The 13,270-nt window shown below is 40.9% G+C and overlaps 1 protein-coding gene across 1 annotated transcript in view; it reads right to left on the bottom strand.

The window, feature by feature from the left end:
* Positions 1-200: 200 nt before the first annotated feature.
* Positions 201-13,270, bottom strand: part of LOC122554729 (plasminogen activator inhibitor 1 RNA-binding protein-like) — a 42,361-nt gene continuing 29,291 nt past the window's right edge. Inside the window, exons 8-9 of the mRNA XM_043700106.1 lie at positions 11,286-11,483; positions 201-539 (exon numbers count right to left, since the gene is read on the bottom strand). Of these exons, the coding sequence (XP_043556041.1) occupies positions 483-539; positions 11,286-11,483 (255 nt within the window). The 3' untranslated portion in view covers positions 201-482. The remainder of the gene's footprint in view (positions 540-11,285; positions 11,484-13,270) is intronic.

Here is a 13,270-nt window from a genome sequence, read left to right as displayed (position 1 = left end):
CTCCCTTCTCCCTCCTCTCCCCTCTCCCTCCTCCCCTCTCCCCTCGTAGTTTTGTTGTGTCAAATCAAACCATATCCTGAGAAGATTTTATGGGAAGAAGATAAGTAGTTCAGCTCCACAACATGATGGTTTATGTCAATGCAGAAACCAACATCCTTCAACCACTATTACACAAAAACTGGCAATCCATGAAGAATGAGTAATTTCTGAAAATTTATTATGAAAACAGCTTTTTTTCCTCTGCTACCATTTACTTTTTTTGTGGATATAAAACCAGCTACTGCCATTTGTTGCTTCTGTGTAGCAAGAGAAGTCCATTTCAACAATTCCAGTGGACAGTTCGTAGGTATGAATGACATGGATGACAGTTTTTTTTTCCTTTTTTTTCTGTTAATGTTAGTTGAGACAGGTTCCTTAAGCATGCAAGCCTCTTTGAGGGGCCCCCCTCCCCGAGGACTTCAGGCCAGGCTGACAACATCCACTTAGGCCAGGGCTGGAAAAGCTTCTGGATCATCAACATTTGGAACAGAGATGCTTGACTGCAAAATGAAAAGAACCTTTGGTTAGAAATCTCAATGACCAATTAAAAACAAAACAATATAAATCCTCTCAGACATCCAGTTTTCCAGTCTTTTATTTAGCAAGTCTAGTGCAAATCAAAACAGATCATTTCACTGCAATCATGCTAAGAACTTGAAGGAAGTAACAATAATTTATATAAACTTGATATTTACTGCCTGTAATAATTAAAACTAGTTATGAAATGAACTAAAATTTCCTTACACACTAATATTCAGAGTATACTGCATTGATGAAAATCTGAAATCAACTTCACAAGTTTAGCATCCTGTACCTGAATGCCTGCAAGTCCTGCTTGAAAGTCAAATCAGATACTGATTTACATAATCAAAGAAACAGATTACACTAAACATTCACCCTGCAGAAAAGCAAGATGCAGACTTCAAAATCTGTTCAACCCAAGAAAATGATTGATCAAAGTTGCAATTTTGGTCCTCCTGATTTACTTTGAAAGGCAAGAGAACAATAGAGGAATGAAGGAGCAGCGATCTGAAAGCCAGTGCTTCCAAATAAACCATTAGACTATAACGTGATGTTGTGAGAGTTTCCAATTTGTACACTCCAGTTCAACACCGACATCTCCAAAACAGAAGATTAGCAGTTTAGGTTTGTCAATTAACATAAAAGTCATGATGTGTTCATTGGCACATTGTTACCTGGGAAAGTTTGCGGTGTGCAAATTGGTATCAAGTTTCCAACATTACAAGTGACGATGCTCCAAAAAGGAACACAAAGCAGTCAATCATACAGCACAGAAACAGATCCTTCGGTCCAAACAGTCCACGCTGACTATAATCCCATTCGCTTGCACTTGGCCCATATTCCTCAAAACATTGCTTATTCATGTACTTATCTAAATGCCTTTTAAACTTCTAACTGTACCCAAATCTAACGCAAAGTTTATTCCAAATATGAACCAGTGTACAAGAAAATTGCCCCTTGTCTTCAGATGTCTTTTCTCACCTTAAAACTATGCCGCAGAGTCTTGAAAAGGGAAAAAGATACCTGCCATTCACCTTACCGACAGGCCTCATGATTTTATAAACTGATAGAAAGTTGAGGAATGACCTTTATATGCACTGGAAGTGTTGCCTTTGTTTTACCAAAATGCAATACCACACATTTATCCAAATTAAAATCCATCTGAACTTTAGCCCATTGTTCCAAATGATCTTGACTGTGTAATCTTAGGTGACCTTTTCACTGTCCATTATACCACCTATCTTTGTGTCATTCACAAACTTGCTTTCTATATTCTCATTTAAATAATTTATATAAAACGACAAAAGTGGACAGAGCTCCAATCCCTGTGGAACATTACTGATCACAGGCCTTCATTCCAAAAAACAACCTTCCGCTGTTTCCTGTTGTTACTGAATCCCATTGATTAACTTATTAGTCGACCATGCAGAACTTTGTCAAAGGCTAAAGTCCAGTACCACTCTGCTCTCATTATCAATTTTCTGATACATTATTCCTCTCGCACAAAACCATGCTGGTCATCCCTAAGCATCCCTGTCTCTCCAAATGCATATAAACCCAATCTTTCAACAAGTTACCCACACCTAAAGTCAGACTCAAAAGGTCTATAGATCGCAGTTTCTCGTTACATCTCCTCTTAATCAAAGCCACTCTCCAATCATCTGGTACCTTTTCAATGTTACAGATGATACAAATATTTCTGCAAGGGGCCCTGCAATTTTTCTCCCAAACTTCCCACAATGTTTTGGGTTACACTACATCAGGCCCCAGAGATTTATTCACCTTTATAATAAGGCCTCCAACACTTCCTTTTCCGTATTGTGAACTGTTTTCACTATCTTGTGAGTTCTCTAGCTTCCATTTTTCTCCACTGAAAAACCGGAATGCAATATTCATTTAATCTCTCTCCCATATCCTGACGTTTGGCGCAAAGTCAACATCATTGATCTTTAAGGGCCCCATTCTCTCTCTCGCTCTCTCGTTGCACTCTTCCCCTTAATATACTTGTAGAATCTCTCTGGATTATCCTTAACCTTATATTCCAATGCTTTCTCATATACTCTTTGCCCTCCTGATCTCCCTCAAGAATGCCCCTACATTATTTATACTTTCAAGAGATTCGTCTGAATCAATTTATTTATGTCTAATATAAGATCCTTTTTTTATTCTCAATATCTTCACTCCCCGTTATTCTTTTACTCAACAAGAATGTAATAACTCTTAATCCTCATTATAAAACTTTTGAAAGCCTCCCACTTATTAGATGTCCCATTACCTGCAAACAGTCTACTCCAATCAATTTTTGAAAATTTTTGTCTCAATATTAAAATTTGCCTTGGTCAAATTAAAAACATTAGTTGTTATGTAAGGCTAACCCTTTTCCATTACTATTAAAAGAAACAGCATTATGATCACTAACCCTACAGTGTTCCCCTACTGTCACTTCAGTCACTTGCCCTGTCTTATTACCCAAGAGAATGTCATATTTTGCCCCTTCTCCAATAGGAACATTTACTTTTGATAAAGAAAATTTTCTTGAACACTTAAATTCTTCATCATTCATATTGTTAACTTAATTCTTTGAAGAGCTAACAAGTAGGTTAGACCAGGAAAACCCAGTGGATGTTATCCACCTAGACTTCCAAAAGGCCTTTGATAAGGTGCCCCCCAGGAGGCTACTGAGTAAGGTGAGGGCCCATGGTGTTCAAGGTGAGCTACTGGCATGGATTGAGGATCAGCTGTCTCACAGGAGGCAGAGTTGGGATAAAAGATTCTTTTTTGGAATGGCAGCTAGTGACAAATGGCGTCCCGCAGGGGTCAGTGTTGGGGCCGTAGCTATTCACTTTATATATTAATGATCTGGATGAAGGGACTGGGGGCATTCTGGCAAAGTTTGCCAATGATACTAAGTTAGGCGGACAGGCAGGTAGTTCTGAGGAGGTAGGGGAGGCTGCAGAAAGATTGAGACAGTTCAGGAGAGTGGTCCAAGAAATTGCTGATGAAATTCAACGTGAGCAAATGCAAGGTCTTGCACTTTGGGGAAAAAAATACAGGAACAGACTATTTTCTAAACGGTGAGAAAATTCATAAAGCCAAAGTACAAAGGGATCTGGGAGTGCCAGTCCAGGATCCTCTAAAGGTTGACTTGGTAGGTTGAGTCCGTGGTTAAGAAAGCAAATGCAATGCAGCCATTTATCTTAACACGGTTGGAATAAAAACAGCGGTGTGCTACTGAGACTTTATAAAGATCTGGTTAGGCCCCATTTAGAATACGGTGTCCAATTTTGGGCCTCATTCCTCAGGAAGGACATATTGGCATTGAAGCGTGTCCAGCAGAGGTTCACAAGGACGATATCTGAAATGGTAGGCCTAACATTCCATGAACGACTAAGGATCCCGGGATTGTATATATTAGACTTTAGAAGATTGTGGGGAGATCTAATAAAAACTTAGAAGATAATTCATGGCTTAGAAAGGGTGGACACTGGGAATTTGTTTCCGTCAGGTGAGGATGCTAGGACGCGTGGGGACAGCCTTAGAATTAGAGGGGGTCAATTTAAAAACTGAAATGAGGAGACATTTCTTCAGCCAGAGAGTGATGGGCCTGTGGAGTTCATTGCCTTGGAGCACAGTGGAGGCTGGGACATTAAATGTTTCAAGGCAGGGATTGATAAATTCTTCATTTCACAAAGAATTAAGGGATACGGGGAGAGTGTGGGTAAGTGGCATTGAATTGCCCATCAGCCATGATCCGAATGGTGGAGTGGACTCGATGGGCCGAACGGCCTTACTCCCACTCCTGTGTCTTATGGTCTTATCCATAACACTAAGGTAGTCTGAGTTAATGTCTAGATAATTAAAATCAGCAAATATTATTATTCTTACATATACGAAATAACTTCTGTTATCTGAATATCAATTAGCCCAATTTTGGATTATCCATACAAGACCTCATGATTTCATAAAAACATTGCCCTCCTGTCTCGTTTGGATAATCAAGGTTGTTCTGTATCAGAAAATTGATGAGGGCACAGCAGTGGACGTGATCTACATGGACTTCAGTAAGGTATTCGAAAATGTTCCATATGATAGTCTGGTTAGCAAGGTTAGATCTCACGAAATACAGGGAGGACTAGCCAGTTGGATACAGAACTAGCTTGAAGGTAGAAGACAGAGGGTGGTGGTGGAGGGTTGCTTTTCAGACTGGAGGCATGTGACCAGTGGAGTGCCACAAGGATCAATGCTGGGTCCACTACTTTTTGCCATGTACAGAAATGATTTTAATGTGAACATAGGAGGTATAGTTAGTAAGTTTGCAGATCACACCAAAATTGGAGGTGAAGGGGACAGCAAAGAAGGTTACTTCAGATTAAAACGAGATTTTGATCAGATAGGCAAATGGGCTGAGGGGTGGCAGATAGAGTTTAAGTTAGATAAATTTGAGGTGCTGCATTTTGGAAAGGCAATTCAGAACAGCGCTTATACTCTTAATGGAAAGGGGCTGGGGAGTGCTGATAAACAAAGACCTTGGAGTGCAGGTTCATAGTTCCTTGAAAATGGAGTCTCAGGTAGATAGTGAAGACAGCATTTGGTATGCTTTCCTTTAATGGTCAGAGTATTGAGTACAGGAGTTGGGAGGTCATGTTGCGGCTGTACAGGACATTTGTTAGACCACTTTTGGAATATTGCATGCAATTCTGGTCTCCTTCCTATCGGAAGGATGTTGTGAAACTTGAAAGGGTTCAGAAAAGATTTACAAAGATGTTGCCAGGGTTGGAGGGTTTGAGCTATAGGGAGATGCTGAATAAGCAGGGACTGTTTTCCCTGGAGCGTCGGAGGCTGAGGGGTGATCTTAGAGGCTTATAAGATCAAAAGAGGCATGGATAGGGTAAACAGACAACGTATTTTCCTTGGGGTGGGGGAGTTGAGAAGTTTAAGGTGAGAGGGAAAGATATAAAAGGGACTTAACAGGCAACTTTACATGCAGAGGATGTGCATGGAATGAACTGCCACAGGAAGTGGTGAAGGCTGGTACAATTGCAACATTTAAAAGGCATCTGGATAGGTATGTGAATAGAAAGGGTTTAGAGGGATATGGACCAAGGGCTAGCATTTGGGACTAGATTAGGATATCTGGTCAGCATGGATGAATTGGACTGATGGGTCTCTTTCCATGCTGTACACTCTATGACACTCTCTCTACATATTTGTTCCTCAATTTCCCTTTGATTATTAAGGGGTCTATAGTACAATTTCATCAAGGTGATCATTCAGTTTTCATTTCTAATTTCAACCCATATTTTCTCACTGGACGATTTTTCAGAAATATGTTCCCTAGTTGTTCAGTAGTTGTGAAAAGGATCATACAAGTTTTTTTTCTAAATTAAAGCTATTAAGTCAATCATACAGTGCACTGACCTCCACTTTTTGTTTGAAAGACGACAATTTTGGCTTTACTGATTCTGCTTTAGCGTATGTTGGAGGCTACTTGAACACAACCACACATGCCCAGAACTTAACAGGTTAATTCTGTGGAAAGACTCTTCCGTCAAATACTGTGTACGTCAATGCTTGGACCAGAAACATTTTTTTTCAAAAATTTGCATGTTAAAAATTACATTTAACAACACAAACCCTAAGAACTTTGGATGCTCGAAATCTCAAAAAAAAATCTAGAGAAACTCAGCATGTCTAGCAGCATCTGTGAAGAGAAAGCAGAGTTAATGTTTCATGCCCAATTGCCCTTCTTCAGAACTGACTGTGGCTAGGAGAATGTTAGCACATATGGCAAGGAGGGCATTTAATGACAGGGAGCAATGCAACCCAGAGAGACAGAGTAGCAGTTGGGCATACAAAGGGATGGGCAATGGTCAGCCTGGTAGAATCAATAGCTAACGGTGACCAATAGTAGCTGATAAGGGGTTGCTTGTGGTAGCAGCCCAAGTGATGATAAGACGATGCGTGGGGTTGGGGAAATGACAGGCAGTAAAATTATCAATATTGAATCCAGAAGGTTGCAAGATCCACAAGCAGAAAAATGACAGTGTTGGCTACAGAACAAGATGCGTTAAAGTGGGAGCTAGCCAGAAGCTCCGGGTCATTTTTGTTAAAAGATCAGAGGTGTTCTGTAAAGCAATCACTCGGTCTGCATTTCATCTTCCCAATGTTAAGGAGACCACATAGTGAGCAGAGATGGAAATGTGTTGCTGGAAAAGCGCAGCAGGTCAGGCAGCATCTAGGGAACAGGAGAATCGACGTTTCGGGCATTAGCCCTTCTTCAGGAATGAAGAAGGGCTAATGCTCACATAGTGAGCACTATGCTCACATAGTGAGCAGTAAATACAGACTAGACTCAGTGAAATACAGGTCAAGTGCAATTGCGCCTTGGATAGTGGAGGGAGGATGTAAATGAGCAGGTATTCCACCTTCTGAGATTGCACAGGGAGATGCTGGGAAGTCTTTGGGAGTAGACTTAAGGAAAATCCAAAGGGTTTTTACAAATATATTAAGGACAAAAGGATAACTAGGGAGAGAAGGCGGCCCCTCAAAGATCAGCAAGGCGGCCTTTGTGTGGAGCCACAGAAAATGGGGGAAATACCAAATGAATATTTTGCATCAGTATTTACTGTGGAAAAGGATACGGAAGATATAGACTGTAGGGAAATAGATGGTGACATCTTGCAAAATGTCCAGATTATAGAGGTGGAAGTGCTGGATGTCTTGAAATGGTTAAAAGGTGGATAAATCCCCAGGACCTGATCAGGTGTACCTGAGAACTCTGTGGGTGGCTAGAGAAGTGATTGCTGGGCCTCGTGCTGAGATATTTGTATCATCGATAGTCACAGGTGAGGTGCCGGAAGACTGAAGGTTGGCAAATGTGGTGCCACTGTTTAAGAAGGGCGGTAAAGACAAGCCAGGGAACTATAGACTGGTGAGCCTGACCACAGTGGTGGGCAAGTTGTTGGAGGGAATCCTGAGGGACAGAGTTTACATGTATTTGGAAAGGCAAGGACTGATTCGGGATAGTCAACATGACTGTGCATGGAAAATCATGTCTCACAAACTGAGTTTTTTTGAAAAAGTAACAAAGAATATTGATGAGGACAGAGCAGTAGATGTGATCTATATGGACTTCAGTAAGGCGTTCGACAAGGTTCCTCATGGGAGACTGATTAGCAAGGTTAGATCTCATGGAATACAGGGAGAACTCGCCATTTGGATACAGAACTGGCTCAAAGGTAGAAGACAGAGGGTGGTGGTGGTGGGTTGTTATCCAGGCTGGAGGCCTGTGACCAGTGGAGTGCCACCAGGATCCCCCTTTGGATGGGTAGATGAGCAGGAAGGGTTTGGAGGGATATGGGCCGGGTACTGAGGTGGGACTAGATTGGGTCCTCTACTTTGACATTTACATCAATGATTTGGAGAAAGTGAGGACTGCAGATCAGAGCTGAAAAATGTGTTGCTGGAAAAGTGCAGGTCAGGCAGCATCGACGTTTTGGGCATAAGCCCTTCAGGGCTTCCTGAAAAAGGGCTTATGCCCGAAACGTCGATTCTCCTGCTCCTTGGATGCTGCCTGACCTGCTGCGCTTTTCCAGCAACACATTTTTCATAAATGATTTGGATGTGAGCATAAGGGGTACGTACAGTTAGTAAATTTGCAGATGACACCAAAATTGGAGGTGTAATGGACAGCGAAGAGGGTTAACTCAGATTACAACAGGATCTGGACCAGATGGGCCAATGGGCTGAGAAGTGGCAGATGGAGTTTAATTCAGATAAATGCGATGTGTTGCATTTTGGGAAAACAAATCTTAGCAGGGTATGTTGCTGAACAAAGAGACCTTGGAGTGCAGGCTCATAGCTCCTTGAAAGTGGAGTAGCAGATAATAGGATAGTGAAGGTGGCGTTTGGTATGCTTTCCTTTATTGGTCAGAGTATTGAGTACAAGAGTTGGGAGGTCATGTTGCAGCTGTACAGGACATTGGTTAGGCCACTGTTGGAATGTTGCGGGCAATTCTGGTCTCCTTCCTATCGGAAAGATGCTGTGGAACTTGAAAGGGCTCAGAAAAGATTTACAAGGATGTTGCCAGGGTTAGCGGATTTGAGCTATAGGGACAGGTTGAACAGGCTGGGGCTGTTTTCCCTGGAGCTTCAGAGGCTGTGGGATGACCTTATAGAGGTTTATAAAATCATGAGGGGCATGGATAGGATAAGGAGACACAGTCTTTTCCCTGGGGTGGGCGAGTCCAGAACTAGAGGGCATAGGTTTAGGGTGAGATGGGAAGATATAAAAGAGACCTAAGGGGCAACGTTTTCACGCAGAGAGTGGTACATGTATGGAATAAGCTGCCAGAGAATGTGGTGGAGGCTGGTACAATTGCAACAAGAAAGAGGCATTTGGATGGGTATATGAATAGGAAGGGTTTGGAGGGATATGGGCCGGGTGCTGGTAGGTGGGACTAGATTGGGTTGGGATAACTGGTCGGCATGGATGGGTTAGACCGAAGTGTCTGTTTCCATGCTGTACATCTCTATGACTCTAAGACCAAGGTATAGGGAGGGATGATCTCTTCAGAATCTGACAAGGGAGGGGAGTGGATTACACCCAGAAAGGGCATGAATGCCTGCTAATGATCCTTTGGGTGAGGATCAGGAGGACTCGATCAGTGTTATGAGAGTAGAGAAGGGATGAGCACAGAAGATGGTGCAGACACTGCTGAGGGCCCTGTCAACCATAGTAATGGGGAATCTTTGGTGGAGATTTCAGAGGCCCCCTTATAAAATCTAGCATCACTGAAACAGATTTGACAGAAACAGAATGCAATGGAAATGGGATGCAAATCATTTAACGAATAATTGTTAAATTTAATTTTGAGCAAGATCTGTAGATCGATCATCTGTGAACAATGTGGTCAAACTCATTATTTGCTGTCGAGAAGGGATTATGCCCAAAACATAAATTCCCCGGATCCTCTGATGCTGCCTGACCTGCTGTGCTTTTCCAGCACCACACTCAACTCTAATCTCTAGGATCTGCAGCTCTCAACTTTCTCCTCATTATTTGTTGTCACAGTATAGTCATAGAGCCAGAGTCATACAGCACAGAAGCAAACACTTCAGTCTAACCAATCCATGGCAAACATAGTTCCAAACTAGACTAGTCCCATCTGCCTGCTCCTGGCCCATATCCCTCTAAACTTTTTCTATTCATCTACCTCTCAATGTCTTTTAAACATTGTAATAGTATCCACATCCACCATTTCCTCAGGAATTTCATTCCACATGCAGGCCACCCTCCGAATTAAACAAAAGTGCTTATGTCTTTTATAAAAATGCTTCTCCTCTCACCTTAAAATCTGTCCCCCTAGTCTCGAAATTCCCCCATCCTAGGGAAAAGACAACTATCTATACCCTTCATTAATTCTAAAAACTTTAACCTTCCCAGTAACAATTGCAATACAAGGTTTAATGAACATGTTCCTTGTTAATGCGTGCAGAACATATTTAAAATTGTTACTGATCGAAAAACTGAATTTTTGAAATAGACATTTATACTTGACTTGATTTTCAAAAGTCCTGAAGGTGCAGCATACTCAATTTAGGAGAATACTGCCTAAATACTACACAATAATTGCACTCTTGCCAAAAAGAACAAGCTCAATCAACCAAAAGGATACAGAGCAAAAAAGGGTATTAAAGGTAAAGACTGCTCATGGACAAAGTTTTTCTGAACAACCACATTCTCTTACCTCAACTCAGTATACGTACTCAAATAATTTCCACTTGCAGAACCTTTCACAATCACAAGGAAACTCACAATTTCAAAATTTCACTGGCTACAAACTGCTGTGAAACATACAGAAAAAGGCACAATACAGAGATATCAAAGTGCCCCAAAGGCACTTGTAATTTTTGAAATACAATTGCTGTTGTAGTGAAGGTTCGCAGTCAGTTTTCAAACAGTAAAGTGCTAATTGCAACAAGATGACAGTCAGTCATGGGCCAGGATCTTGGGAGAAATCACATGCTTTTCTTAAAATAACAGAATGGCAACTTTTGCATCCAAAAACATTAAGACGACATGACTGCAGTGTCAGAGTCAGATTTTCTGTTTCAGACTTCTTTAAATGCTTATGCATTGTACATGAAATTAAACTCGCACCCTCCTGACAAATCTTCAGTGGCAGTCAAGACTACTAGTATTCCAGGTTCTACCCAATTAGTTTGAATAAATCTGAAATTATCTGGTGGCTAGTGACTTATTCCCCCCTCTCCCCAAGAGCTGACTTACACTCAAGTCATATTTCAGATACCTGGAACTTGATGGCATTAATCCAACAAACCAATATTCACCATATGAACCGAGGCAAGTGTGTACGTATAGGGATGATTTAAACAAAGAAGTCACTGAAGTAACCACTGCCTTCCCAGTATTAGCAGACTCCCATCTGCGTACATTGTAACAAGTGTCACTGACATTAATCAGCAGGAAAAAAGTTGCAGAAGAATATTTTTTCCTTCCCCAGTCTAACACATTAAATGGTATCACAACTAGCTGCTTTGTTATCTGAAATGAAAACAACAAAAGTACCAGAAACAAGCAGAGTTTCTTCAAATCTCTACAATTAAGTAGAAAATCAGACCAAGTCATTAGCCATGAGCAGCATTTGTATTCTTGTAAATCGCCACAGTTTAACAATATGGCTTTGGAGAGTAATATTCACATGTAATATTCGACAAGTCGATACCTTGTCAGTCCTCATTCCACGGACGCTCCTGCCACCACCACGTCCACGGCCACCTCGGCCCCCTCTGCCGCCACGGCCAGGGCGACCCAAATCACCAAAATTGATTTCCAGCTGGGAGGTTATATCATTTGCTGGTTTGCGGAAGTGATGTTCCAAACCAGATTCATCAGAGACCTAATAGAAAAGATATTCCGTCTGCATTTTAAACCTTAATGCATTAATTTCACAAATCACCAAACAAACACAAATATTGACATTTGCTCACTTAAACAACACACGTACTCAATATTCTCAGGAAATTCTCCAATGCATTTGGTTGCATGGAGTACCAAAAGTGTAAGTCTGCAGTTTCTCTAAAAATCTTAGATTCACTTTCACATTTAAAATCCTTCGAAAGTCTTGTGGGCCGACAGAAACAAGAATTTTAGTTAACACTGTTTTACCCATATATTTTTACTAAGCAGGTTTGATGCGATTTTAGAATTTGTTAAAGCTGAATGCAAACTAGGAAACAAGGTACCACACAAAAAAGTCTCAATCCTTCATAATTAAATTTACATAAAATTTTATTGCAAGTAAACAGCCAAGCGTACACTGTAAACTGCTTCAAGGGACAGCTTTTAATGAGCTTAAACTACATTTAAAAAATACCATCCCTGACCAAATTAGCAAATGCAATGTACTTTGTTGATTTCTAAAAATATTTCAAGCAAGGCATCACTCAGTGAACAGTGATAAAAAGCAACTTTACTCAAAAGCCCCATGAAAATTATAAAAATATAAAATGCAAGTTTTGATAAGCAGAAAGCCAAATTGCAGAATTGTGGCGCATATCCTTAATGAACCAGTACACCATAATTAACAATATTATTCCCAGCACAAAAAAGGCAAAAAAGCAAAATTACAAAGCAGCACGGAAGCCAACAACCTGGTCTGTGGCAAATTATTTTAACAGTCATCAAATTTAGAATTTGAATCAAATGAATGAGTATTAACCTCGTTTAAATGTATCACCATGCTGACGTCATACGACTATAAGGACTTGTCTAGCACAGGAAGAAATCTTTTAACAATTAAATTGCATTTACTTAAATGTAAGAGGCCTAACACGGAAGGTAGATGAACTCAGGGCATGGTTAGGAACATGGGACTGGGATATCATAGCAATTACAGAAACTTGGCTCAGGTATATACAGGACTGGCAGCTTAATGTTCCAGGATACAAATGCTACGGGAAGGATAGAAAGGGAGGCAAGAGAAGAGGGGGAGTGACGTTGTTAATAAGGGATAGTGTTACAGCTGTACTGAGGGAGGATATTCCCGGAAATACATCCAGGAAAGTTATTTGGGTGGAATGGAGAAATAAGAGGGATGATCAACTTTTTGGGATTGTATTTTAGACCGCCTAACAGTCAGTGGGAAATTGAGAAACAAATTTGAAAGGAGTTATCCGCAAGAAATATAGGGTGGTTATGGTAGGGGATTTTAATGTTCCAAACGTAGACTGGAACAGACAGTGTTAAGGGTTTAGATGGAGAGGAATTTGTTAAGCGTGTACAAGAAAACTTTCTGATTCAGTAAGTGGATATACCTAAAGGAGGTGCAAAACTTGGGACTACTCTTGGGAAATAAAGTAGGGCAGGTAACTGAGGTGCCAGCGAACATAATTCTATTAGTTTTAAAATAGTTATGGAAAGTGATAGACCGGATCTAAAAGTGGAAGTTTAAACTGGAGGGAGGCTAATTTTGATGGTACTAGGCAAGAGCTTTCAAAAGTTGATTGGGGGCAAGTGTTTGTAGGTAAAAAGATGGCTGAAAAATGGAAAGCCTTCAGAAATGAGATAATGAGAGTCCACAGACTATACATTCTTGTTAGGGTGAAAGGAAAGGCTGGTAGGTGTGTGGAATGCTATAAGTTAAGAAAAAGAAGGAAGCATGTGTCAGAGAGGACACATAGACAG

Source organism: Chiloscyllium plagiosum, chromosome 11 (assembly GCF_004010195.1).
Source record: "Chiloscyllium plagiosum isolate BGI_BamShark_2017 chromosome 11, ASM401019v2, whole genome shotgun sequence".
Classification (NCBI taxonomy): Eukaryota; Metazoa; Chordata; class Chondrichthyes; order Orectolobiformes; family Hemiscylliidae; genus Chiloscyllium; species Chiloscyllium plagiosum.
Note: the sequence above shows the minus strand (reverse complement) of the source record. Positions and strands in the feature narration are given on the sequence as shown.